The 26,751-nt window shown below is 46.9% G+C and overlaps 2 protein-coding genes across 3 annotated transcripts; one reads left to right on the top strand and one right to left on the bottom strand.

Moving 5' to 3' along the window:
• Nucleotides 1–3,986: 3,986 nt before the first annotated feature.
• DNAJB11 (DnaJ heat shock protein family (Hsp40) member B11) lies at nt 3,987–16,883 on the bottom strand. Its single transcript, XM_086754683.1, has 10 exons — nt 16,703–16,883; nt 16,416–16,572; nt 12,778–12,875; nt 11,552–11,684; nt 10,463–10,605; nt 9,829–9,911; nt 9,192–9,249; nt 8,511–8,622; nt 7,954–8,113; nt 3,987–4,379 (listed from the first exon to the last, which is right to left on the bottom strand). The coding sequence occupies exons 1-10, from the start codon at nt 16,870–16,872 to the stop codon at nt 4,315–4,317; spliced, it is 1,179 nt and encodes a 392-aa protein (XP_086610809.1). The 5' UTR covers nt 16,873–16,883; the 3' UTR covers nt 3,987–4,314.
• A 351-nt stretch (nt 16,884–17,234) lies between these two features.
• Nucleotides 17,235–26,133, top strand: TBCCD1 (TBCC domain containing 1). Of its 2 annotated transcripts, none has more exons than XR_015259382.1 (7): nt 17,235–17,645; nt 17,727–17,876; nt 19,590–19,956; nt 20,935–21,121; nt 21,273–21,770; nt 22,162–22,309; nt 24,897–25,019. XR_015259382.1 is itself a non-coding variant. In XM_086754707.1 (7 exons), exons 1-7 carry the CDS (start codon nt 17,295–17,297, stop codon nt 25,654–25,656), a joined length of 1,746 nt encoding a protein of 581 aa, XP_086610833.1. In that variant the 5' UTR covers nt 17,235–17,294; the 3' UTR covers nt 25,657–26,133. The 2 variants fall into 2 exon arrangements, 1 of the variants encoding a protein (XP_086610833.1); XM_086754707.1 differs by lacking the exon at nt 22,162–22,309 and adding an exon at nt 25,628–26,133 and having other exon boundaries at nt 24,897–25,060.
• The last annotated feature ends 618 nt before the right edge of the window (nt 26,134–26,751 follow it).

Genomic DNA, 26,751 nt, shown 5'->3' with positions numbered 1-26,751 from the left:
TTCTGGGGGTGGAGGCTGTTGGGTATCTGCTTTCTAGAGGCTCCCTGCTCCCCCATGAGAGTGGGCAGGGCCCTGGAAATAGTTAACAGCAGAGGAAAGGGCTGTGCTAGTGAGTCCCTCCCCATAGGGCACAGGGGTGCCCAAGACCCATCACTACCCTCTTCCCTTTCCTCTCACCTCTCAGGTCAGCACGCGCCAGAGGAAACAGGAGGAGAAAGCTGGCCGCTAGCCACAGTCAACAGTGAGCAGGGCTACGTGGCAGTCAGGATGAAGGGAAGCTTCTGGGCAGCAGGATACCACCAGTTCCACCACACGCCCTGCCCCAACTGGGCTGTCCCCACCCTGGGGACCACTTGGGTCTGAGCAAGCCATGCCTTGCAAGATGCTCCACTGCTGCTCCTACAGCACTGCCCACCGGTCTGATGGCACAGGAGCAGAGACAGGGGCTGCTGTCCAGATATCCCACTAAATACTCCTACAAGGAACTGTTGCTACACCTTCCTTGCCAGGTCCCCACCACCAAAGCCTTCAGACAGCCATTTGAGCAGCTGTATTCAGGAACACTGCAAGTGTAGCTTCAGGAGAAAAATCTCCTGGCACCAGCCACTTCTCCCCTTCCTATCTCCACAGCCTCTCAGAAGCAGAAACATTTAGATATAGATAAGTACTTTAAAATAACAAGCTCTTTGGAAAAAAAAAAACAAAAAACAAAAAACAACCAAAAAACAAAAAACCACCAAGCAGAGACATTTCCATGGAGAAGAAACTGCTGTTTGGGAATGCTTTCACCTGCTCCCCGGACTGTGGGATGCTCTGTGCAAGCAGCGCCACTTGCTGTGGTGAGAAATAAGACAGCAGTGGCCCTCTGTGTGGCTGAAGCCATCAGGAACAAACCACTCTCAGGCCAGATGGCTCTTTAAGACACACGTATCTAAATGCTCAAGCTCCTGTGCACAGTCCCAAAACTTCAATATCTGGTCTGGGATGGGCAACATGGCTTTAGATCCAGCAAGTCCAGACCATGGAGGGACAGAAGTGGACAAAGCTGCTAGGACACAATGCTTTCTCAAAGAGCGCATCTGAACCCTGTTTTCACCCCCATCATCAACCTGCTACGGAGTCCTCACTCCACCTGCTCCTTCGCCTCCCCTGGCATGGGAGGGATCCAGCCGAAGGGCGGTAACACAGCGCTGATGGAGGCAATGGTATCTCAAAGTGAGCCTGTGGTGAGGCCCTGGAGGAACACACACAACTTGGGAGGTGATCAAGACCATTCACTTTGGAAAGAAATCAGGATCCCATTTCAGCCGAGCAAGGACCATGTGCTTGAACAAGCAGCAAGGACTTCTAGAAATGTGTTTCAAGGACAAGTGTTTTGCTAGAGGAATTTAACAACATGCCTGTATCTAAACCCTCAATCCTTGACTTGTGCAAACATTTAGGGTAAAAGGGGACCAGGAAATTAATTTTTAAAATTTGATCTCATTTAGGAATGACAGCAGTGCTTAAAAGGGGCTGGAAATTAAGACTGCATTACAGGATTCCCAGCTCAGAGGATCGCACCTTCAGGATGCTTGTACAGTCCCAAACCATGAAGAGGCGATGTGAACATCTAAGCTTCCTAAGAAACACTTACAGGAGATAAAGCAGTCCATGCATGCTATGACTCACTCACGCCAACTAAATGTTACTGAAACAGGGGACACAGGATGTCACAGACAATGAACAGCTTCCACATCCCCCTCACTAGAGACACTAGACACCCTGGAGCCCTTGGAGGACAGCTACCTCCCCGCCATCCTAGAGGCGGCCCAGCTTTCCTCAGGCAAGCGGGCCAAAACAAGTGAAAATGTTTGAACCAGACCCTGGCAAGCACTAGTGTATGCTGCTGCCTGCAGAGAAAACATGGAAATCCTGGAAGCTTTGTCTGAAGGTGGGAAAGGCGGAGGAACCCAGCTCTGCACACACCCCACAGGAGGGGGAAAGGAAAACGGAAGGAAGTAGGGTTGCTTGGTATGATTTGGGGCTTTCATTTCTGTTTTTCTTCTCACCCTGGTAAAAGCAGAGGCTTTGCAGCTATTGTTGCTGTTCTCCTCTCAGAGGAGTACAGCCTTACAATGAAAAGAAAACAAACACACACAGGAAGGAAAAAAAAATTAGCAGGGAAAAAGGAAAAGCAGCAGCAGAAACAAGTACCCATGCCTGAAATAAATGCACTGCTTGCTGCCAGGGGTGCAGGTAGGAAAAGTTACACCACAGCTAAACTCTCCCCTGTGCAGAAGTTGAGACCTTGGTGCAAAGTCTTGGCTTTTTTGGCTTTATTGCTACAGGTGAGCACTGGCAGCATGCTCATGTGCCACTGGAACAGGAAAGCAATCAAATAGACTCTCGAGGGGCTGAGATAACAGGAACCAGCCCCATGCACAGGGATATTGGAAAGAGACTTTCTTTGAAATGGAAAGTTTCTTAGAAATCAAAGCTAAGGGGGGGGGGGAAGCGGGGGCAGAGCTGCCTACAGACACCTGGAAAGAGCTGGTCATCAAATGGGCAGACACTCGAGGTAGCAGCCTCAGCTGGGTTTAACAGCTTACACTTAGGGATTTTGAGGATGACAAGCATTGAAACCAAGGGTTTGGCATCCTGGGTTTGTCTCATCCCCCTCTCTCAGCTGTTCCCAAAGACCCTGCTTTGCTCTGCCAAGGTAAATGTACAAAGGATCCAACAGGAAGCCTTCCCAGTGCTGCTGCTTCCGCTGCATCACCTCCTGACAGAGTTTAAGGGTTGGGTGGGACACTGCTAGTCCAAGGGCAGAACTCAAAGGCTGGGCCAGAGCTGCTCTCCATCTCTCTAAGCTGAGGTCTGAGATACTTAAAGTTCACAATGAAGAAAAACAAAACAACAAAAAACAAAACTAAAAGAACTCTACCTTGAGTCTCCTGCTGCTGCTCCCCAGTAAACATTTCCATGTAGAAGAAACAGGTCCCTTCCACTTCCCAGGCCGGGGATGAGGTAGCAGCTGTAAGGATCCCACTTCATAGCCCCTGACAGCCCAGAGGGAAGGAGCAGAACACCGTCCTACATGAACAACTGACTCCTTTCTCTTGCTGCCTACATCCCTGTCACAGGGAAGCACAAGTGTGACTGACACAGGCACCTCAGAAATTGTTTAGCTACCACTCCTGAAGAACACGTGGACGTGAGTCTCTGATGGGGAGGCTTAGAGCAGCAGGGTCTTCCTGACAGAGAGCAGAGCAGCGCAGGTACCTCCCTACCAGGTTACGAGGTCCTTGGTTCAAATAAAGCAGCTACAGAGCTTTTCCTGGTATTAGCAGCTGTAGTTTCACCCTTTACAGCAGCTCACAGCTTAGATCACTGAAGGGACCATTCCTCATCAGTGCAACAACTTGCAGCTGTCCCAGGGTAGTGGTTGCTGAAATACATAACCAGGTAGTTGTTGCCATTCCAACTCAAACATCTTTATTTCTGTGCTGTTAGCTTCACCCATCCTCACAGAGGACAGAGTCAGGAGGTAAGTGAACTTTTCCAGACAAGCTGTCAGTTACATTTGGGAGCAAAGAAGAATCAAGGCCACAAGGAGCCATTCCCATTACTTTCCAAAATCCCATCATAAAAGTTTGATGAGTCTTTGCTAAGCGGTTGTGACTTCAAATTTAAAAACCAAGCACTGACTTTGGGACAAGAGGACTACTTGGTAGTTAAAAGAGTCCACAGGAGCCTTAAAAGCCCTGCTTTCCCAGCCACATGTAGAGCCTAACATAGTCTGTAAAGGCTCTCCTGCCACTCCGCTCCCAACAGCACTTGTACTCCTGCCCCAGAAACAAAGACTTCGAAGCAATACCACACTCAGGACTCAGAGGGGAAGGGGAGGAAGGGCTGGGATTAAAAACAAAACAAAAACCAAACCAAAACAGCAACTTGGAAGAGACTGACACAAAGGACAAAAAGCAGGAGAAGCTATGAAAATGTTGAGATGGTCAAGAAGTCACATCAAAATATATTTAAAAACCAGAAATTCCAATCTATGTGGAATTTAAAACTCCTTTCCCCACCTTTTTTTCCTTGTTCAAGGCGTCTCTGTTGTTGTTCCAGAACGGGGAACATGATAGGCAGCACCAGTTATGTCCTGAAAAGGGTAGTACTTCCCCCAACCCCACTTCCACCATTTAAAAAAAAAAAGTTATATATACCTCAACAATTGCCCAACCCTCCCTCTTTTCCACTACAGTGGGCAGGAGAAAAAACTGCAAACAAATCTGACTTTTCATTTTCACTTAAGTCCAATTTTTCCACACATCAATATCCCTGCAATCCATTGTACACCTTCTGCACCGATCCTTGTTTCAACAACTGTTTGAGACCTGCAAGAGAAAGGAAAGTGTTACTGCACAGCACAAACAGGACTCTGCATTTGCTGTTCCTGCTGCATTTACAGGACCCATGGCACCCGGCTTTCAAGACTGAGCCCACTTATCTGAATAATGCAAACACTGGTACTCTAAGAGCATCATTAGAAAAAGAAAAAGGAACCCCCCAACAAACAACTTGCTGAATATTTCCAGAATCTAATTTATCTAGCTCATCTCCCCAGGCTCCCTCTAGAGCCCAAGACGGCTTGCTAGCAGCAAGCTCAGGAGGACTATGTTTGAGTCCTCCTAGATTTGCCAGCTACGGAAACCCACGAGTAATTACAAAGCAGAGATTTTAACACTGGTATGTGGTGCCTGGGGACATCACTGTCCACTAGAAGCAGTCCCTGAAGGCAAGTAAGCGAAGCGAACTTATCTGTGGGCTTAAGCATCCTACTGATGGCCTGAAAACCTCAATTTTTTTTTTTTTTTTTAAACTCAGTGTTTCACAATGGAGTCTAGCTAGCTTTTCAAATACCATCTTCTCCACCCCTGAAAGCCCATTCATAAAACATTTCAAAGAATTGACTGCTCCGAGGTCCCGTCAGTATGAAATTCATACCAGAGCAGGATGAGAGTGAGTCAGCCCTTAAAACTATAATAGCTCATGTACTGGGGTCAGCACATTCAAGGAAAGACCAGCAGGTCTTCACTGCTACTTAAAGGGCAAATCCACACAAAACAGAGGAAGCAGACTGGCAAGAAGGGATGTGTCACACTTTTCCCACAGATAATCAGAGGGGACTCCCTCTTTAAAAGTCAGCCTGGTCACACACTGCCAGGACTCCTGCTGCCGTGGCCATGGGGCCTCTCAGGGCATTGCAGCACCTCTGCTCTCACCAGCACCAGAAACCATTGAGCCTGAGGAGGGGCTATCAGGAGCCAAAACAGAGATGAAAGCTCTCCACATCATGGATAACTTTCAAATAATAATAAAAAAAATTAAGCTAAACTGCTATAAATCTGCTGTAGGATGTCCTCAAAACAGCATCAGTCTTGCAACAAAGTACCTAAGCTGACTTGCACCTCAACGTGACAGAAGACAGGATTGCAGTTCTGCCTCAGATCAGCTTGCTCTGCTGCTCCACCAAAACCAGAGTCACTGTGTCATACCATACAGATGCGTACCAAGACAGCTCTCTGTCAGAGAAGAGCTACTCGTGCTTCTTGCTTGCTGGTCAGAGAATCTCAAACTCTTTCCTACATTCAGAAACATCCTTAACAGCAGGGCAAAGAGAGTCGCTATACAGGGGCTGCTAACCATTAAGGATAGGTCATTCTTCAGGGGAGCAAGAGGATGTGTCTCCTGGACATGTAGTTCTTTGAAAGGAAGGACAGAGCTAGAGAAAGGTGTGCTCCAATCATCCTGAAAAGAAGCGGGATTAGCACTATTCCCATACCTTCTTTCCTGCTAGTTAGCTCTAGGCAGCTGCCTGCTGGCCTGAAGGATACTCTCATTAGTACACAGGATATTCCAACACATTCTCTAAAGTTGAATCAGGAACTCAAGATATTTGGTGCTACTGCACCTCAGGCATTTTTTAATAGAGCTAACTTTGATATTTTTGTGAAACCGCCAACGGACAACAGGTTACAACAGAACCTGAGCGCTTTGCTGTCTGTTGTTGCTGAGCACTCCAGAATTAAAGTATAGGATCCAGAGCTCCAAAACATACGGTAAACAAGTGTCAGTAGAGAAGAACGAGAGATATGTCAAAGAGAAAGTGATCTCTGATCAACAGGCAGTAAATTCCCCAATGTCACACTGGCAGGAAAGCAAGCATATTATTTCTCTGACTCTAGAGCTTAGACTGACCTGAGCGGTGCCCTTGGAGTCAGAGTATCTTCTGACTGCCCCAGGAGCTGCACATATGGTTAAGAGATAAGAAGTAAGGACCACTGCCAACAATAAGAAAAAAAGGATGTTTTGAATTCTGAAGCCTACAGTCTTCCTTTGAATGTGTACACTGAACTGTTGCCACACAACATGAATAGACCTATTCCCTCATAAAACTCCTTAAATCACTGGATGTTTGGAGATATTCTACTGTACAGAAATGCATTTGACTGCCTACCCAGTCACCTTCCCCTGGGAAGCATGGAATTGTTTTAAGAGGGAGTGAAACAGCCAGAGGCCCTGTGCCTGAACACACTCATGCCAGTACCATCATCTCTCTGCTGCCAGGATATCTGTTGAAGGCGTGTGAGCAATTTTGACAAACACTGAGGCTTCTGTTGCTCTTTGCCCAGTTTCTTCACAAACTGCCAAGAGCAACAGCTGGAAAAACCTCATGTCTGCTCGAGAGATGCCATTGCCTTACGAAGCTTCAAGAAGGGCAGCAGAGCCTGGAATGAGACCTCACACTGATGCAGTCACTGCGCTCTGCAGCCCTCACTGGGCACACCACACTTAAAACAAGCAGGAAAGCACAAGGGTCAAAACATAAAACACATTCATTCAAAGCACAGCCCAGAGGCACAGACCTCGCGGCCCAAACAGATGCAGAAGGAGCCGCAGAACAGTCAGCCAGCCCTGGAGCTGCAGCTACCAACTGGGCTAGCACAGTGCAACCAATGCAGCAGTAAGGGCTGCAGGGCTGAGAAAAGCCCACCCAGGGCTTGGCTTCCCTCTACAAACTGGAAGAGTCCAGGAAAGCTGCACATTTGCCTCATTCTACCAGGACAGCTGCCAGAATGCACTAAAAGGACACCTTCAGAAGAAGAAAATATGATAGCCCTGACCAGCAGGAAGAAGTCCTGGTGATGGGAATTTTCTGAATAGCTGCACTGGTACGTACCAGGACCTTCTCTGTACTGTAGCAGAGGATGGGGCCCTTGATGCCTTGTGCAGAGAAGCAGAACCTACTGCAGAGGCTGATGAAGCAAGGAGGAATTTCCAGCTGGAAGTATAGTATCAACCCTCCTGTCGGTTCTAGGATTTCTACATGGTTCATCAAGTTTCCATCTGAGCACTGAAGCTGAGAAGCAGATCTCTCCTACCAGACATCTGCATTGCACCCTTCTCCCCTATATGGCCACAAAACACTTTGGGTAGAGGGAGATGTAGAGGGGACCAATCCTTCTTCTGATGCTGCATGACACTGTCTTTGACAGCAGAGGGATTTTCACAGGTCTTGCCTTCAAGAAAGCGGAAACAGGGGCTGGAAAACAGCTTGTGCTCCCATCCCAGCAAAGGCAAAGCAGACAGAAGCTAAGCCCAGTAAGTCTTTCAGCTCAGACAGATGGCCAGCTACAAAACAAAGCACCTGCAAGCTTGCCAAGTGCTACATCCCAGCAGTGGCACACCCCAACCTAATGTGGTTCCCTACAACCACAGCAGCCATGTTCAATTGCTTAAAAGGGAAATGGAAGTTAATCACAGGTTATCAGCCAACTGTGATATGTTGTACAAGGGGCACAGGGAAAGAAGAGCCCCTCCTGACCGCTACAGGCCACTGGTTCAATTGAGAGCTTTGGTAAGAGGTCTGAGCAACTCACTGCAACAACAGAGCTTTAAAACACGCACCTTCCCGCTGTTCGTTTGTCAGTTGCTCTTTGGGGAACTCCACATCAAATGTAATTATTAGTGAGCCTTTGATATTATTGTTATCAAAATTTGGAAGACCTTCTCCTTTCTTCCACAGTTTGGCCCCGGGTTTTGTAATTTTATCCCGAGCAATGTGAACCTAGAGACAAAAGAAATTTCAGAACGTTACTAACATTCAGTCTGTGTACCCCAACAGTCCAATGCCCTTTCCAACCCACTGAAAAGCTTCAGCTGATGTTGATTCTTTGCCAAAGTCAGTGATAATCAAGGGGTCCAGGCAGTATTACTGCGAGGACACATGCCAGAACTAACACCACCTGAGACAGCACGTGCAGTAACTGCTGTGACAGCCTGGAACCAAGCCCCACACTGTGCACTCCTCGTATAGGGCCTGTTTTGGCTCCATGGGAATTGGCCTGGAAGTCTCTAGCAAAGGGGAAATTATATACAAACAGCAGTTGCAGAGACACCAAAGAACCTCACACTCAGCACAGATCTGCAGCTAAATTTTGCAAGAAAGCAGACTGTTGCCTCACCTTGTGCCCATCTAAGTGTGCGATATCCATTTCAAAGCCTGTAAGTGCCTCGACCAGCGAGATTGTCACGTTTGTATACAAGTCATCTCCTCTTCTTTCAAAGACTGGGTGTCTGTGGAAATAAGAGACATTAGAACTTTTCTCCTTCCCCATAGGCGAGAATAGGTCCTCTAGCTTCCTCCCCTTTATTTGTCAGTTTGGAGAACTCACAAATAACAGAGGAAGTGAAGAATGAATGAAATTTAGCTTCATTTTCCTGTGTGAGATGCTACTAATAACCTTTCTATTTCTAGAGCAATGAGTGGTGAGGCGTGTCAAGAAGTTGTGACTCACACAACAATTTTCTTAGTGGGGCATTTCCTTACAATAGGGAGATAGCATGTTTATGGAAAAAGGAGATACTTCGTGTGATTCACACAGGAGCTACTAATAGATGCCAGAATTCAAGTCAAATGAAATAAAAGTGGAGTTATCACAGGATCTTAACAGTGGTGAATCCAGCTACTCTAGCATCACCGATGTTGAATACCATGCACAGCCTTGAGTACCAGGCTCCTGGCTGCACCAGCTCTTCTGAAGGGTAAGCTACACACTAGCCAAGAGCAATACTGGTCAGAAAGTTGCTTGCAAGCTTCCTTTACAATAACCAGAAAGAGTGGTTTAACCAGGCCAGTTACTTACTTAAGAACTTTTATTCGGAAGCGCAAATCACCTGGCTCCCCATCCACGTGGGGTTCACCTGTGAAAAAGAAAGAAAAAGCTCTGTTTAAAGGAGCTAGTTAATAACAACTGAAGAAACAAGTAACATATTAAACACAATAGAGATTTGCAGCTCATGTTGAAGGAAAAAAAAACAACTAGTTAATCTTGACACAACTAAAACCCTACTTACACATACCTGGTTACTAAAGAGCCCAGGACTTTGAGTACTGCCTCCACGAGCTCATACCTCTCTGCAGTTCTGAAAAGACTTGCCTGCATGTTAATTATGTCCTTTACTTGTTGAGAGGATTACCTCATACTCAAGCCTGGAACAGATGCTCCTACTCAAAACTTATCTGAAACATCAGGTTTAGACCTTTCTTTCTGTGTGCCTCCAGTACCAGCAAGGGGAGTGGAACTGAGTGTTATCCAGACTTAGCAAAGAGTACGCTCCTGGATTTCAGCAGCATGAAGAGGACACAGCACTTAAAGCAACACGTGGTGATCAGTTACCCAAAGGAGAGCCTAGATACCTTCACTGCCGTGAAGACCAGCCTTACATGACTGAAAAGGAGCAAGTCAGAACTGAGCAGCAGGGTGGTGCCCATATACATACCTTCACCAATGAAGGGATACTCCATACCATCCCTCACGCCTGGCTCTATTTCCACTTCTAGTGTTCTCTCCTCATTCACAAGCCTGCAAAGTGGAAAAGCACACAAGCACTAAGTTTTCAACAGGAGGTGGCAGCACCTACTTATGTTGCGGGAGTGTTCTCCTCACCCCAGTAAGTTAACACACACTCTCTCCTTTCTCATGTGTAAAACTGGAGGGCAAGTGCTGCCTTTTGTGTGTGCTGATACTCATTTTGTAGAGAAGGAAAAGTTAAGCTCCTAAACACACAGCCAGCATCTGGATGTGTGACTACAACAGTATTCCATGTCCAACTGTTCCCAGTTGGAAACCGTGGGCTTCCCTGACTTTGTTTATTCAGATTTCGTTGTAGAACTTCCACTGTAGTGTGACTGACTGTTCAAGGAATAAGAGGCTGAAAGAGCACATTGGGGAGCTCTACATCTAATACAGCTGGCCACCTCTATTGTAAGAATAAAGACTGGTTCCCTGGAAACAAGAAACTTACGTTAAGTTTTTCCAAAGTCCCCAGGTCTTACTGGTAGTACAGGCACTCTACTCCATCTAGTGGCAGCTTTTGAATAAACAGCCATATAACAAAAGAGCTGGGAACTCACTTGACGTTTGGACATTCATCACAAACAACTTCTTGAGTCATCTGGAAGCGTCCAGGACCCAACTGGGTGGTCCTCATCTCCTGCCGGCAATTGCATTTCCGTTTGCCAGGTGCCTGTCTTGCCACTGGCTTGTTCCTGACAACCTGCACGGAATAGGAAGAACTTGATACAGCACACAGGGCAGCACTCCTGGATCTCCGCCTTCTCAAACAACCTGAACGTAATTTGGTTTTGTGTGCTGCCTCCACAGTAGCTGCAAATAGCCTCAGCAAAATACTGAGTTTTCACTTTGTGTCTCTTGCTGATCACACATTATATACCAGAAAAACTCTGACATAACTATTACCATTTCCTTTCTTTTTCCTGCACACTTTATTCTAAACAGGAAAGATAACACCAGGATGAAACACCTCACACTCTGGTTATGATAGCTTCCTTGTCCCACACAACAGGCAAAGTTATTTGAGTTCTCCCCCATTTACTCAAGGCAATCACAGCACAGACTTAATCAATGCAAATTCTAACGTGCAGAATAACAGGGATTGTCAGCACCAGAAATACAACTTGCTGAAAAAAAAAAAAAAAACCAAAAACCCACACACAACCTTAAAAGGCCACCATACCTTTGCCAAGTATGTTATTCAGAAATTTGCAGTGACACATTTGGCCACATAAAGAGGTTATGAAAAATCCTCAACACAGTTTTGCAAGAATTGCAAAATGAATTTGATGCTTCTGATGGGCCGTCAAGTATCACTAACTTCTAGAGAGACCACTTACACCTTTTCCAACTGGGCTACTGCAATAAAAAAAAGCTACAGCTAGTCAGTGACAGCTATTATCAAGAGAACCATCCCTTTATAGAGAAATTGCCAGATGGCAAAGATGAATAAATGTATTGTTTCTTCAGTTAACTATTAGCAAATAGCATCATAACATCCCCCACTGTCACTGCCAGATACTGAGAAAACCAGCATCTATTTTAGCTCTACTCTTTGGGAAAGGATATCATTCTGAGCAGTGGCCAGTCCAGGCATCTCAAGCCTGAGAAGACACTGGAGAGACTGACAGCCAAGCAGTCAAACTTACTTCTACAAAGTTTCCTGAATACACCTCCTCCAGTGTAACCTCCAGGTCCACAATGATGTCACTTCCTCTGGGAATGTTCCTGTCTTGTTGGCGAGGGTTACCTCCAAACATGAATCCAAAGTCCCCAAAGAAGCTGGAGTAAAGCACATCAGTTAGTTCAGGAAGGAATTCTGATCAAACAAGGCTTTGATGAAGAGAGTCACCCAAGGCAGCAGCAACACTGTGCTTGGCAAATGCTTTTAGCCCCCTAGAGAACAGCCTCCTCACAGTACAAGAGCACCATAGTAAATCCAGACACCGCTTTCTGCTCCTCCAGGACACAAGGTAATGTCTTCAAACAAAGCAGTCACTTCGGAAGAGTTTGCTGTATTAAAGGAAACAAGTTTTGGAGCAGGAGTTGAACACCAACACCTCAAAAATCTGCCTGCTGCCTAATGGAAGTCCCCTCTGTACTGTACTGCTGCTCAGGTAATGTTACCACAAGGTAACTCTGAGTAGCGCTTCACTTCTAGCATTGCAAGTCAATGCTGACAGTAGTCAGTAGTAGTCTGAGGACAAGGTAGATGAGAAAAAAAAAAACAACTTGCTAATAAGTCTGCATGTTTTTCCTCAAAACAGCCCAGCAGACAGTGTGAGTTCTCACCCAAAAGGATTACATGAGATGAGCAACTTCAGGAATTGTTTTAGTAAATTTGTGCCTAGGAGAACCAAAGGTTCTGCCTCAGCAACATGCAGGGGCCTTCAGATTTTAATGACCCAAATTGTACAGTTGCTCTGAAATGTAGTGTAAGACACTACAGCGTTACTTCACAAAAGAAAAAGTGATCCCCAAAGCGCACACATGATCTGTGACAACAGGTTAAACATCAATCACGTCAGAGAACACAGGAAAGTTCCTATGTGTTTAATGCAGCTGCAGCACCTTACAGATCACCCACACTGGTGACACAGCTTGTGAAGTGAGCAAGAGCTGTCCATGTGGGAAGATAACACTGGTGCCTATTTGCTGTTCTTGGTGAGAGTATTGATGCAAGACAGACAACTGAAAACTGCACGTGGGATATCCACTGTAAACGTGTTACTTCAAATTCTCAACTGTCACTTCAGATCAGTGCTTCCTGACTGGGTAAAAGACCTTAACACAGAATTTGCCCGTATCAAACACATGCATGAGCATTGCAAAATCAGAGCACCAAGAACAGCTTGAAGTGGCAAAGTCTCCTTACTGTGAGAAGATGTCTCCATGGGAGCTCTGGTGCCCATCCTTCAATCCCTCCTCACCATACGCATCATACTGCTTCCTCTTCTCCTCATCTGACAGCACCTGGCAAAGGGATGTAAGCAGACAAGACACTCACCCACAGCTGAACTGGATTGTTTAAAAAAGGCTCTGAGAAAGGCTCACCAGTACTCTTCACTGGGGAACAAGTAGCAATGCTTTACATTAAGAAAACACCGTCTAGAATTTGCTTGCAGCACTGGAGTAGAAAAGTTAAACATTTGTATCAGTTAGACCCATAAAAGGCATGGTTAGTTTATTAAAACAGCAGAAGCAAAACAGAAAATACAAACAAACTGAGTTTATCTTAAGGATTAAAAAACAATCACAAGGAAAAATTCAAATCAGTTCCTACAAAGCAGGACACACTGAGGAAAAAAAAAAACAAAAACAAAAACCAACCAACCCACATAATACCACCCCTGTTCCTCAGTTTGTTCTTCAAGCACAAAGAATGTGTATTTCTCCAGCTACTATTCTGTAACACTTCGCAATGATGGCAAGCTTGCCTACAAAGCTGAACCTGACGTACAGGGTAAGCCCACACCAGTTTGAATGCTGGCCCTTGTTCCTAAGGGCAGCAGAAGTCAGAGGTAACTTCAATACTGAGGCAGAAGAACACATCCCAACACACGTGACTTTCAAGACTATAAAGCCTCAGTTTTTGTTCCTAAGCATTGGTCTTTGCTCTTTCCTGCCCCAGAGACCCAGAAGTTCCCAGTAAGATTTAGTCTTCCCTCCCCTTCCTCCCCTGTTGATCATATGTTGGAAGGTTAAAATCATCAGGATAGCTTTCAGAAGGCCTGAGAGGAGCAGAAGCAGATGGAGAAGCAGCTAAACAGGTGGAGAATCTGGCTAAATGATGAAAACCAACCTGAAATTGTAACCAATGATAAATGCTAGCAACAAGGGAAAAAAAAAAAAAAAACAACCCACAACAGTGACTTTACTAGCTTCATCTAGTAGGTAAGAGTTGAATTCTCTCTTTGTCACTTCAGATTTTGCATTATGGCACACACTTCCTAAAAGAGGGATAAACTTTCTGTTTTGTGATCTGTTGGTAACAGAGCAAAATTCCTCACAGTAGAGTACTGCACAGTACTGATGATACCACGAGCAGTAAGAAGGGAATAAAGAACACAAATATTTGCCTTTCGTTCTTTCTGCAGGCTTTTGGAGAACACAACTCCAGCAAAGGAGTTCTTGTTTGTTACGTTAGATTGCCTTCAAAGCAAAGCAACTATTCTGGGTAAGCTTGTAAAACTCCCCTGGAAACTCCCCCCCTAAACCACCCTGAGAGTAATGACTAAAATGAGGGGAGTCTCAGTTCCCTCACCTGGGACCAGTCTCCTTTCTAACTGAAACATCCGTGTTCAGACCACACAGCTGCAGGGTGGAAATCTCTTAGGCTGTTAAAATGAAAGAGACCAAGCAGTGTAATTAACCTACTTTCCCCATATTTTTTTTCTTAAGGCTTTGCCATAGCTAGTCAGCTAGCCAAACCCTGAGGAGCAGTGCTACTAACAGAGGCTGTTGCTTTATGGCAAAAAGCATCCTAGGTTAGGTTAGAAGAGAAACACAATTCTAGCTCCCTTTTGCCCCAAACAATCAAATCAACACACTGCATCTCATAGCTAGCTTAGCAGAAGGATTTGCAAGCTGTACTAACTAAACAAAGAGACAAAGACCTTGCAGGACATCAAAACATTACTTCTTCTAAACCTACTTAATAGAACATGTACGTCAATGCTGAATTTCAGTATTCTGATGCGTCTCCCTTCAGCAAGAAGCACACAAATGAAGACCTTGAAAGGAGGTTTACTAGTTTAATTTTCACTAGCACCCAGCAAGAGCTCGTTGCATTCGTATTGTCTGTGTTAGCACAAGAACGCCACATTTTACATTGAACAACTTGGATGCTGCTGTGCTTCAATAATGCCCTGGTGATTAGGGGCAGGCAGACTCAGCCACTGCTCATAAAAGTTAATATTCAGCTACTCCTGCCACCACATCCCCTGTTGCTTTGTTTTTACAACTATTTCCTCTCCAGTGTTTCTATTAGAAAGAGTGCTCTCAACTGTTAACATGCAAAGACTTAAATAAATTGGGACTCAGGGAAGAGGTGGAGAAATGCCTCCCGTGCATTCCTGTACTATCAAATGTGACAAGATCCCACCTCACAGAAACAACACTGAGCTCACAGCTTCAAAGTAAACCTCATGCATCAATCTTCAGATGCTGTGACAGGTAGCAAATACTCCTTTTGACAAAAAAATTACCTTCACTAGTTTCCCTGTGATAGTTCTGCCAATTTATTTAAGAATATAAAGTCTGAAATAAAAAGAGGTCTCAGCTCTGATACAAAAATAAAATTAATGTGTTTTCTTTCTGACCAAAGAAGAATGCATTAAAGCTGTTGCTCTCACTTCCTCTTTTATTTTATATTTGCATATCTGGAGAGCAAAGGAGCATCAGGGATGGAAGCAGGAGCCACGCTACAGCTGTGGGCTGAGCGGCACCACCGGACTGCAGTGGGAACGCAAACCCTTTCCTTCTGATGCTCGACTCCCCAAAGAGGACAAACCTCCCTCCCAGCCCACCAGCACAGGTGAGCTCCTGGTAGGACCACTGCTGCGAGTTCTTGCTGGTCAACACCACATTCCTCAGGGGCCCTCTGTTCCACAGGGGCAGAAGGAAACCAGCAGTGACAGAAGAGAGACAGAAAGGACAGAGAATGTGGAAGAAACAGATCCCATCACCTTGCCTAAGCTGCATTAACATGTACACACGTGGCAGAGGAAGTAGGCTTTGACTTAAAACATTTCTCTGATACAATAATCTATGTAGTTAATATAATGAACTGTGGTATTAGTGCCAGGTATCATTCATCTACCTGCCACTGTATTATGGAAACAACTGGAATCTCATGCATGTATGACCCACAATTATTTTTCCCACCTTAACACCTCCTAAGAGGAAGCCAACCACCTCTTATCTCCTATCAGCTCACACTTACTCACAGGCCCTATACCCACACACACTTGTTCCTGTGCCAATACTTACAGCTTACGCAACTCTATTTCTTCCTCAAAGAACTATTAATGAAGGACCAAGTAATTTTAGCCTGCTGCCTTCACTTTCTCCTGGCTAAGTGAGCTAAGGTCTTTTACTGTCCCCTGACAGAAGGAGCTCTCTAATCAGCCTGGCAGCCTTCCTACCTTTGCCTTTTGTTTGGTAGAATGTCTGAAAATCGATACAGGAACATGGGGAAGATGGATTGCCTCATGGAAGGGCCTTTACATTTCCTAGAAGCCCTCCTTCTCCTTCCCCTGAACGTCGTAGGGGGAAGCCTCACAAGACACCTTGTTGGCCAAGCTCAGCTTCACAGTCTCAACATACTTTACCACGAACCTTGGCCACCCTCCGCAGCCTGGGAAGAACTAAGATTCTGCACATTCCTTACAAGAAGCTACACACCTTCACCCCTCTCCCTCCCCAGCAGCCACCCCGGCCCCACTACACTCTGCCCTTCACTGCCGGTGCCCGCTCAGCAGCGGGTGCGGAACCCGCGGCCCTCGGCCTCACCTCGTAGGCAGCCCCCAGGTCCTGGAACTTCTCCTGCGCCCGGGGGTCGTCGGGGTTCCTGTCGGGATGGAGCTGCAGTGCCAGTTTCCGGTAGGCCTTCTTGATGTCCTTGATGGAGGCGCCGCGGGACACCCCCAGGATCTTGTAGAAGTCCCTCCTGCCGGGGAGGAAGGGACAGAAAGAAGGGGAGCAGGGCCCCGTCAGCGCGGCGGCCCCGGGAGGGGGCACAGGCCCGGCGCTGAGGCGGGGCGGGGGGGGGGGGACACACACAGGCCCGGCGCACTCACCCGGCGGCGGCCTCCCCGCAGAGGCAGAGCAGCAGGAGGCAGAGGCGGCCGAGCCAGCCGGGGGCCATGACGGGGCGGCCGGGCCTGCCCGGGGGGCGGCGAGCAGAGGGAGCGGCGCTCTCCGGGCGGGTCCGCAGCACCGCAGCCGCCCGGCCCGGCCCGGCCACCATTAGACGGGAAACGAAACCCGGTGACGGCCGTCGACCAATGGGAGCGCGGCGCGGCACCGCGCGCTGCCAGCCGCTGACCTATCGGCTGCGCACACTTCACCACCGGCTCGGCGCCGCCGACCAATCGGCCCCGCCGACCCAATCACGGCTCGGCGCGTCGCGTCACTCTCTGCCCTATCGCCGCTCCGGACCGCACAGCAGGGTGCTTTCCCCCAGCGGCAGCCAATCAGAGGGAGCAAGTTTATTCCCGCCTCCGCGCTTGCTGGGGGAGCCAATCGAAACTGGCTCCTGGGGGAGGGGGCGGAGCCGCCTGGCCCGGCGGAGTCCTCCAGGGAGCGAGAGAAGGGCCGTCTCGTTGGCCCGCGCGGCCGCCGCTCTATGCGGTGCCTCTGTGGGCACCGGAAGTGGCGGCCGCGGTCGCCATGGAGGCGGCCGCGATGGCGGCGGCCCCGGTGCGGCTGTGGGTGAAGACGGAGCCGTTCCTGGTGGGGGTCCTGCCCACCTCCCCTCCCACCCGCCTCGGTCCCCACTACCTGCGGAAGATGGCAGCCTACGTCCGGGAGCGGGCGGCCGAGGGCTGCTTCCCGCGGCTGTCGTGGCCCCGCTGGCGGCACATCGCCTGCGGCAAGCTGCAGCTGGGCCACGGCCTGGCCTGGCTCTACTTCGAGCTCTTTCACAGCCTCCTCCGACGGGACCCGGCGAGCCGCCTCGAGTGGGCCGAGGCCGAGGCGGCCTGCGCCAGCGGCGAGGAGCTGGAGCGGGAGCGGAGCAAGGCAGGAGTTGCACCCAGGGCTGGGCGGGCGTGGGGAGAGCCCATCCCATCCTAACGCCTCTTTCTCTCCCCTCCTGGCTAGCTGTCGGTAGACACTCTGCAGTTCCTGCTCTTCCTGTACATCCAGCAGGTGAACAAGGTCTCTCTGCGAAGGTCTCTGATCGGGGAGGAGTGGCCCAGCCCCAAGGCCAAGTCTCCCAGCCTGACTGGAAAATCCGTTGGCGAGAATAAGGTATTTGTGGCCCCAGGATTCTCCTTGTGCGGCCGTGTGGGAGACTGCAAAGTCCTGCCTTGAAAAGTGGGTTGAGAAGTGGCTGGTTTGTTCCTGGGAGGGTGTAACCCTGCCTGCGGTGAGGTCTAAGCTAGAGTCAAATTGGGGATACTTTGCTCAACAGTAAATGAAATGAAGTTGGTGTATTCTCTGTGGCAACAGTTGTCACTGGGAATTTCCTAGAGTCAGACTAACTATGAAAGTTCCCTCAGAGCACTGGCAATTATCTTTTTAAGGAGAAACAGCCTCTTTGCTTTTTTTTGTTAGGCAAACAGGAAGCTTTTCTGACTTTGGAGGTTGTTTTCCCCTAATTCGCTGCAGAGTATTAGGATCCCAGAGTCTTCCCTAGTGAAATTACAGTAAGCTGTATTTCAGAGAAAGGAGTTCGTTGGTCAGCTGTCCCTATCAAGTATTTTGAAATAAGAGCTGGGTGTATCAGGTGCAGTTTGTGGGCAGCACCGTACTTGAGTGTGAATTACAGATGGATGGCATCGTTGTGAAGGTGGGCTGCAAACCTCAGCAGATTTCTGTCGTGGCTATGCCGTTATGAGCCAGTGAAATGTAATTTGGGATGAGTTGTCATGATTAAAATGATTTAAAATAGGGACTGGGTGACTTTATACTGAAAAATTGAACAAAGAGGAAAAGAGAGACTGATACAAGGCTGTGAGTTGGGTGGTTGTGGAGCATCCAGCATTATTTAAAATTTGGTGTTTTCTTTTAACTGATGTTCCAGTGTAGCCATTACATAAAACTGTGGACAGAAGGAGATGCATCTTGCCTGCCGTTGTACCCCTCCCAGAGATTTTGGTCCTGACGAGGTCGGGGCTGTCTCCACTGGTGTTAGTTTTCTCTGTGTGATTGGGTGAGATTTCCCCAGCTTCAGCGATGCCTGATGTGAACTGTGCCCCTTTTTGAAATGGCGTAGCAAGGGTCTCTGTCACAGGGCAGGGATCTCCAGCGTCTGGACAAGACTCTCAGAGCTGCTTGTTACATTATTTTAGCTGCAGCCCTCACGGGTGGTGAGACCAATGTGTAATCACAGGTGTGTGCTGCTTGTTCGCAGGCCAGCAGAAGTTGTCTTTATTAATATCTACCATAATTCGTCTCCCACTTTTTTTTTTTTTTTTTTTTTTGATGTGGAGCCCTTTAGAATTTGAATGAATGGTTCTTTCAGAGATTGCTTGGTTTATTAGTCTGCTCGCTGTGAAGAAATAACCCTCTACTTTTTCCCCATGGTGCCTCGGAAGGCGACACTTAATCATATCTGAAGGTCTGTAACAGGCGCGGCTATTTTCCAATAGAGCGGTTGCAAGACCTTGACTGTCAGTTATTGATTTGTTTCCTACCTTCAGCTCCATGCAGCAGCTGTCTGAATTTGTGTGGGAAGGATTTTAAAAGAGTCTGTTTCTGCTTTCTAGAGTGAAATATTGGATGTTTGGAGTTAGAATAAAATGGTTTTCTCATTTTGTGGGGAGATTGCTGATAAGTCCAGTTTCCTGTCTGTATTTTGGAAGAGCAGAGCAGCAGAAGCAGTAAGCAGGAGAGAGCACCATGTTTGACTTGCTTTCCCTCTTTTAGAACAAGTGTAAGCAAAGATGCATTGTGTAATGTCAGTGGAGCTTGTCAGCTCTATGAGAACTGACCTCATTCTGTGTTTTTCTGCCTGCTAAGAACTGGAATGACCAGGACCACTGCACCTTCATGCAGAACCACCTCTTGGACATGCTGGAGCTGCTGCTGGAGCCGGAGCAGCTCACTGCTTCCTCCCGTTCCACTCACAGTAGCTTGGTGTCCCATGAAGCCGTCTGTGCCCTCAGCTTTCTTATTGAAGGGGCCGTGAACAAATCCAGGACGGTCCGTCCTCTGCATGAGCTTGCCCTCTGGCAGCCCTGTCATGGGCAGAACGGCTACTCAAAGGTCTCCAGAGCCTTCTCTTTCCACAAGCTGGAGAGGTGGCTGCGGTCTTGCCTGACGACAAACCCTTTTGGAATGACTGCCTGCCTCAAATCTGGGAAGAAGCTTGCGTGGGCACAGCAAGGTAGGTACAGGCCTTGCCTTTATTTTTAGAAATAACTTTCCAATCTTGGCTTCTCTTGCTGACCAGGGATCTGGCAGTGGCGTGGGGGCTTGCCTGCTTTTCCTCCTACTATCAGTGGAGATGGGGAGGGGGAGCTTAGAGGCGGGTCTCAGGGGCTAGAGGGTGTTGTGTGACATCTGTGTGTATTTTTCCAGTCTTTGGATCGCTTTTGTGAGCAAACATTAATTACTTTATTTCCACACATTCCTCTCAGTGAGGTCAGTGTCACTGTCCTCGTTATTTGAGTACAGCAGGACACAGAGAATAGATAAAGTGATGTGTTTGTGGAAAAGCTGGAAACTAGTCTAGGTTTCCTTGCCTTGAATTGCAGCCTGCAGGAACATGGTAGTGGAGCCAAGGCACCCTCCATCCTAGGAGAAAAAAATTCAGATGAATGTTAAGTTTTCTTTGGCTGTGCAGTAGTAAGAGTGGCAGTGCATTAGGTAGGACGGGGAGGTTGCTCAATGATTGTACTGTAGAGGGAGCATTTCACTGGCTGAAAATGTCCAGTTCCTACTTTCAACATAAAAATTGCCAAGCTAAGTCTTGTGTTCAGGAACGGACTTCTGGAAGTGGAGTTGCCTAGGTCAGGGCTGTCTGTAGCTGGTGGGAGGCTTTGGCTGCCCCTGAAGAATTCTGAAGTGTTTTTGATCTTTCAGTGTGCCCCGACTTCTGGAGCACTGCTACGTACTGCTGACTTGCCCAGTAGGCATCACTGGATGGTATGACTGGTGTGTGAAGTGATAGAGTTTGATGGCACCATCCTTGAAGTTTTGGGTTGATTATTTCCTTAAGGGGTTGTGAGTGATGCGAACAGTGAACCATCATGCCTGTGTCTCTACAGGAATCACATATAGCCTTTTTCTGCTTTTATTTATTTATTTATTTATTTATTTATTTATTTTCATTTTAAATGCATTGGTTAACTTTATTTTGCAGATGAAGGAACAACCAGGAGAGCAAAGATTGCCTGCAATACTTGTGTGGTGCCTGAGGTGTTCCCCATGGTGATAATGAGCCAGGTGTACAAGCAGACATTGGCCAAGAGCTCGGACACTCTGGTGGGGGCTCACGTAAGAATTCACTGCTGCAACAAGTCTTTCATTTATCTCCTCTCTCCTCTCCGGTGAGTTTTTGTTCTCCTGAGGCACAGCTAGATGTCTTTTCAGCAAGTTTTTTCAAGCACTAACTTCTTGTTAGATGGACTAAGCAGTGGAAAAAGTCCTGTTATTGCTCTTTTCTGCTCACTGTGTCCTCGCTCTCTTCTTCTTTCTCAGATCTGTGACCATTGAGAAGTGCCAGAATAGCACTTTTGTCCTTGGCCCTGTGCAGGCATCTGTTCACGTCCACAGCTGTGACAACGTCAGGGTCATTGTGGTTTGCCATCGTTTGTCCCTTTCTTCCACCACTGGCTGTACTTTTTACGTTCTCACACCTACCCAGCCTCTCATCCTCTTGGGGAACCAAGCAGTCAGCTTTGCGCCCTTCCACACTCATTATCCGATGCTTGAAGACCACATGGCTCAGGTGGGCTTGGCCACTCTGCCAAACTACTGGGACAGCCCCATGCTGGTGTGCAACGAGAGTGGTGACATGAACATCTTCTGCCTCCTGCCGCCTTCGGACTTCTACACCTTTGTGATTCCTTTTGAGATGGAAGGAGACACCACGGAGACACCGGGTGGGCTTCCCCACGCCTATCAGAAGGCGCTGAGTCAGCGAGAGAAGAACGTACAGATCTGGCAGAAAACTGTGAGGGAGGCAGGCCTGACCAAGTGAGTGCTGCATCTGAACACAAACGTGTGAGCTGCTTTGTGGTTCAGCTCAGCCATACAAACAGGAGGTTCATTTGATGTGGTTCAACAAAAATGCTTTATTAACAGGTTGATTTGCTTAAGCCATGTCTTGCCTGCCATTTCTAGAGCATTAGTAATTAGCAATCTTGGGATCATGGTCTTTGGTATATTGTAGTGAGAACAATAATGCTCACAATTATAACTCTGAAGGAGGTGTTTGTCATGATTGCGTTTTCCTAGCTTGCAAGGCTCAAGGAGAAGCGTGCCGAGACACTGCGGAGGGCTGAGGTGAGGGATCTACCCTGGCAGGAAGAGTTTACAATTTATCTCACGCTGGGTACTGTCTCTGCTGTCTCTGTTCTGCTTCCAGTGTCGCATGCTGCCGTGGGTGAGATCTGGGTGTGTACCCTGAACAACAGCTCAACTAATTATTGGCCTGCAGCTGATTGGTGGTCACTCTTAGCCCAACCTTTACACTGAGACTGAAGCTTTAAAATACTGTCCCATCTGTTGTTGAGGTGAGCTAAGAATATGCATGTGGACCATTACAGTAGATCACCTCATGGACAGTAGCTTTTAAAGTCCTCTTTATCAGATCGCTTCAAATCCTCTGCCCAACTGTTACTGTGCTACCTAGGCCTGTCCTAGCCCATCTCATGTACCGATGCACGCCTGTTTGCTTTCCCAGCACCTTTTCTAGAGTTCTGAAAAAGTTCACCTTGCTTCCTTTGTCAGCGTGCTTTCTTCTGCAGCCAGACAGATTGGGCAAGGGTACAAATCTCTGCCAACTTCAGTTTAGCTGCTTTTATCTTTTTGTGAACCTTTTTGATGCAACAACCTGAAGGACCTGGCTTCCTTTGCAAATGCAGAATGGGGATAGAAAGTCAGATATTCAATTGTAAAGATGTGAAGAGATGACAACTAATTCTGTTCCCTAAGCTGCACTTGAGCTGTATAGATTCCCCTTCTGTTCTGTGCTCAATTGCTGACTTGTAATGGGTGTGAAACTGGGTGCTGATAAACAGTGATCCTGGAGGTGTTTGTCCTTTGGGGAACACAGAGTATGAAAACCTCCTCTTGGGTCAAACTGTCAACACTTCCTGTCAAGTCAAGCTGAGGAGTTCTAGTCCATTTGATCGTTCATTGTTTTGGAGGAGCTCCCTCTGCTTCCCTCATTTATTTCTGAAATCCAGGTGCCTCTGTGCTGAGCATGGAGGAGCCTGCAGTTTGAAAGAGCTCTTGACTGGGAGAGAGAAATGATTCTGGGGCAGGATTTTGCTACAAAAGGAGGGTGGCTGAGCAGTCGTGACCTGGTAGTGGTGACAGAGGTGTAAAAACCTTCAAAACTCTTAGCCCTGAGTCTTCAAGGGCAGCAGAGAGGAAAGCTGTAACTTCAACCACTGTGCTAGAGTCATCTGTTTTGTCTATCAACCCCATGTAAGGTGCTTCTTCCCCCTCCAGCCATTGTCCTCCCAGGGCTGTTGCTTCTCACCTCAGGGTTTTGTGAAGCTGTTTGGCCTGTCAAAATCTTACTGTTAAAGAAATGTGAGGTAATACGGATGATGTGTTTAGATTTAGCATCCTCTACAGCAGTCACAGGAGGTGAGAGCTCGGTACTGGAGTGGCTTATTTCATAAAAGGAGGAAAACTGTGCCAAGTTTAGAAGCTTGCTGAAAAGAAGCTGGGCAGCTGACAGTGTAAAATGTTTCTGTCTCCTGCAGGCAGGGAAACAACTAGGGAGCCAACTAGGAAACTTTGAGCAAACAGGATATCTGACTTGTAGAAAGAAAAAAGCTGCTACGCTTGAGTGGGGAGGTGAAAGGGAATGTTAGAAATTAGGTGACATCTTTCAAGAAGTTGAAGTTGTCTGCATGAGGAAAGTGGGGCAAAAAAGAATGTAAATCCTGCCAGGCGGAAAGTAAAAACCCCATAAGACAGGACCAGTAAGACAGCTTGAGGAACAACTTGCAAAAGCATAAAATCCTGTTTATTCATTTTCTGAGCATATCAGACAAAGACTTTCAGGGTCAGTAGCAGATCAAGGTATATAAAAAGCACTCGGAGAAGATAAAACCCTAAGAGAAGAAAGAAGTGACTGCTTTTGTGTTTGTGTTCACTGGGGAGGAATTTAGGTTAGTTTCTGTCCTAGAACCCTGCTTTCTGGAGAGTGTCTCAAATGGAAGCGATAGTACAAAGAAAAGCCTTTAACTTGAGAAAAGGGTGTGGGTACACCGAGCCTCTCTGAAATGGAGTGGCACAAAAATGAATAGAGCTGGTTTGTGGCTTTTCCTGGTACAGAATGGGATCAGCACATCAAATTAGGAATGGGTTCAAAGCAAAACCACATAAAATCTCCACAGGGTATTGAAAATGATTGTGTTTTACATTGCTTCAGAAAGGAATTGTGTGAGCTCATTAAAAAAAATAATAAAAAAAAAGGTCCAGCAGGAGCTACTCAACACCCATGCCGCCTTTGGCTTAAGACATTCCGGAGCTGACCTGATCCCAGGTGGCTGGAATGCTATTCTGGAGAAATATTGCTGTGAGTGTGTGCTGCTCTTTGGTGTCTGACCAGGGCCAGAGACAGAGAGCCTGAGCTAAGTGGTATATACCCTGTTATTGCTAGTCTTACCAAGAACACCCCAAAAGTTATTTAGCAGTAACAGGAATTATTTGAGGAGTGTTATAGGTGCGGTTTTTTCCTGATCTCTATCCTCTCTCTTTCAGATGCTGTCAGAACAGAATTTTGTGTCTTTAGTGCTTAAAAACTGGTTACTAATCTTTTTCTCCCTTTTCAGACAGTTTTTAGTCTGTGCTCTAAGACTAAAGCAGAGGCAGCCCCGTGGAGCAGAGTTGCTGTGCTAGTGGGGTGGGGAGGTTTGCATGACTTCTCTAAATCCACCAAATTCTGCCTTTGGGGTTCATTAGAGTCATATTCATTTGGTAAAAACCTTCTTTTCCTGGTACAGACAGTTCAGGGACCGAGCTCAGCTCTTAGCTGATATATATGGAGGCTTATTTTGGTAGTGAAGGTGAGGTTAGAAGTATAATACTATAAATAAATGACCTTTGCGTACTTCTCTGCTGATATTCTTTTGGTTTCAGGGATCAGAGGAAACAGTTCCAGATGCTGGTAGAAAGCAAATTCTACGAGTGGCTGGTTCAGACAGGGAACCGTCAGCAGCTGGATAGCCTTGTCCCTCCTGCAGTAGGCTCTAAGCAGACAGCGGGATCGCATCGTGTTGCTGGACAGCAAAAGGAAAGGAAGGGTGAGTAGAGGGCCTGTTTCTCTTGATTCTTCTCTGTCTAGAAGAATTGTCCCATGTTTGTATGCACAGCAGAGGTGGAAGAAGTAGGAGGCTGTGGACATTCTCCCAAGAGCTTTGCATTTGGTTTTAGTTCTTATTTTGCAGTCAAAACCTTTTTTTTTAATTTGAATCTGTTCCCTTGCATGCTCAGCAGCTCCCTTGTTCTCTGCAGGTGTTTGATTTGTTGGGGACATCTTTGTCTGTAAAGGCAGATAGACATATTGTACATAATCTGATGTAAAAACTTAGCTGAATAGAGGCTGTGTAGAATGATGTCTGTTCTTACCTGTGTCACTTTTTGCTGAAGAGAATTGAGTGAGACTTCAAATAATTCTTACTTTGTGGTGTCTTTCTTTTCCCAAGTAGAAGTGGTTTAGGAGCTGGAGACAAACCCCTACTGCACTTTTCTGCCATTGCATATTTCAAACCATTAGACAGTTGGGATTTTGTTTCCTTTTCTTTAGTCGTTGAGTTGCTTTTTCTTTGCTTGTGTTGGGAATAAAATTTGTTCCTCTTATTTTGTTACAGAGCTCTTGGAACAGGGAGCGATACACTGAAAATAGTTCTCATTAAGACTTTGTGGCCGTCCTGACTGAATGCACTTGATGTGGATCTGATGCCCAACCTCAGTGTGGACTGGACGCCTGTTTGGTTTAGGATTTCTAATCACTGCCACTTTCCCAGGAACGTGCTGTAACTATTTGGTTGGTAACTGAGAAAGTGCATGTCACTAGAGGCTGTCATCGTGGTTAGCATCCATGGTGTGCAAGTATCCAGCAAAGGAACCCTTCCTGGTGCAAAGCTGGATGCAGGGCCCTGGCCGTTGCATGCATCTTTATGGTACAAACCAGCTGCACTGTTTTTATAAATAGGAAAAAGAAATGTTTGATTTTTTTTTTTATGAATTAAATTCAATGGATTTTTTTTTAGTGTGAAGATGGCACTTAAGCAGTGTGATTTTATGGAATTAACTTTTTTAGACGTTTGCGTTGTTTTGACACCTGTCAATAAAACTGAGTTCTCAGATAAGCCTTGCACATGTCCTAGGGAAAGGATTTTACCTGTACAGTGGGTGTTAGAGGGACACAACATCTTTACTGCTTAATGAAATGTGAACCAATCAGCTGAGAGAAAAGTGCTAATTTATTTACAGCCATGGAGTTGAAGGTTTTGAAGGCCTTTCGATAGGACCTGGAGTGTGGTTGAACTCGGATCTTCAGAAGATGGCATTTGAATAAAAAAAACCCCAAATCTTAAGTGGCCTTATAGCTTGTTAGCAGTAAGAGCTGTAAGCAACAGCACTAGGTGATTCAAGGCACCTGAAATGGGAAGAGGATGAGATGCTGCTGAGCATGTCTGTCTCAGGCTGTCATATCTGATTGCATTTAGCAGAGCTGCGGCAGCGTACGTGGGGTGGCACGCGGAGCTGCTGTTGCGAGACTGCTTGTCCTGACAGATTTGAAATAAGGTCTGTGTGTTTCAGGCGCTGCTGTGCCAAATTCATTTCCCTTTGTTTCGCTAAGCCTTTGGGCTGGTGCAGTGAATAGCTGCAGAGGTGTTTTTTCATAATGCACTGGTGGGGGGCTGTGAGTGTACATAAGCCAGCAATCCTCGCTGTCCCTGCTCAGTGGGCCAGAGTGTGGCTAAAGGAA

The sequence above is a fragment of the Chlamydotis macqueenii genome, chromosome 9 (assembly GCF_036417535.1).
Source record: "Chlamydotis macqueenii isolate bChlMac1 chromosome 9, bChlMac1.mat, whole genome shotgun sequence".
NCBI lineage: Eukaryota > Metazoa > Chordata > Aves > Otidiformes > Otididae > Chlamydotis > Chlamydotis macqueenii.
Note: the sequence above shows the minus strand (reverse complement) of the source record. Positions and strands in the feature narration are given on the sequence as shown.

Excerpts from the sequence above, each read along its gene's own strand:
- DNAJB11 (XM_086754683.1), bottom strand. The coding sequence starts at position 16,872 with ATGGTGGCCGGGCCGGGCCGGGCGGCTGCGGTGCTGCGGACCCGCCCG. Across the intron at positions 12,876-16,415 it reads ACCTGGGGGCTGCCTACGAG|GTGCTGTCAGATGAGGAGAA; the intron begins GTGAGGCCGAGG and ends TCCCTTTGCCAG. Across the intron at positions 9,912-10,462 it reads GATGAATGTCCAAACGTCAA|GCTTGTGAATGAGGAGAGAA; the intron begins GTGAGTTCCCAG and ends TCCACTTTGCAG.
- TBCCD1 (XM_086754707.1), top strand. The coding sequence starts at position 17,295 with ATGGAGGCGGCCGCGATGGCGGCGGCCCCGGTGCGGCTGTGGGTGAAG. Across the intron at positions 19,957-20,934 it reads GCTTGCGTGGGCACAGCAAG|ATGAAGGAACAACCAGGAGA; the intron begins GTAGGTACAGGC and ends TTTATTTTGCAG. Across the intron at positions 21,771-24,896 it reads AGGGAGGCAGGCCTGACCAA|GGATCAGAGGAAACAGTTCC; the intron begins GTGAGTGCTGCA and ends TTTTGGTTTCAG.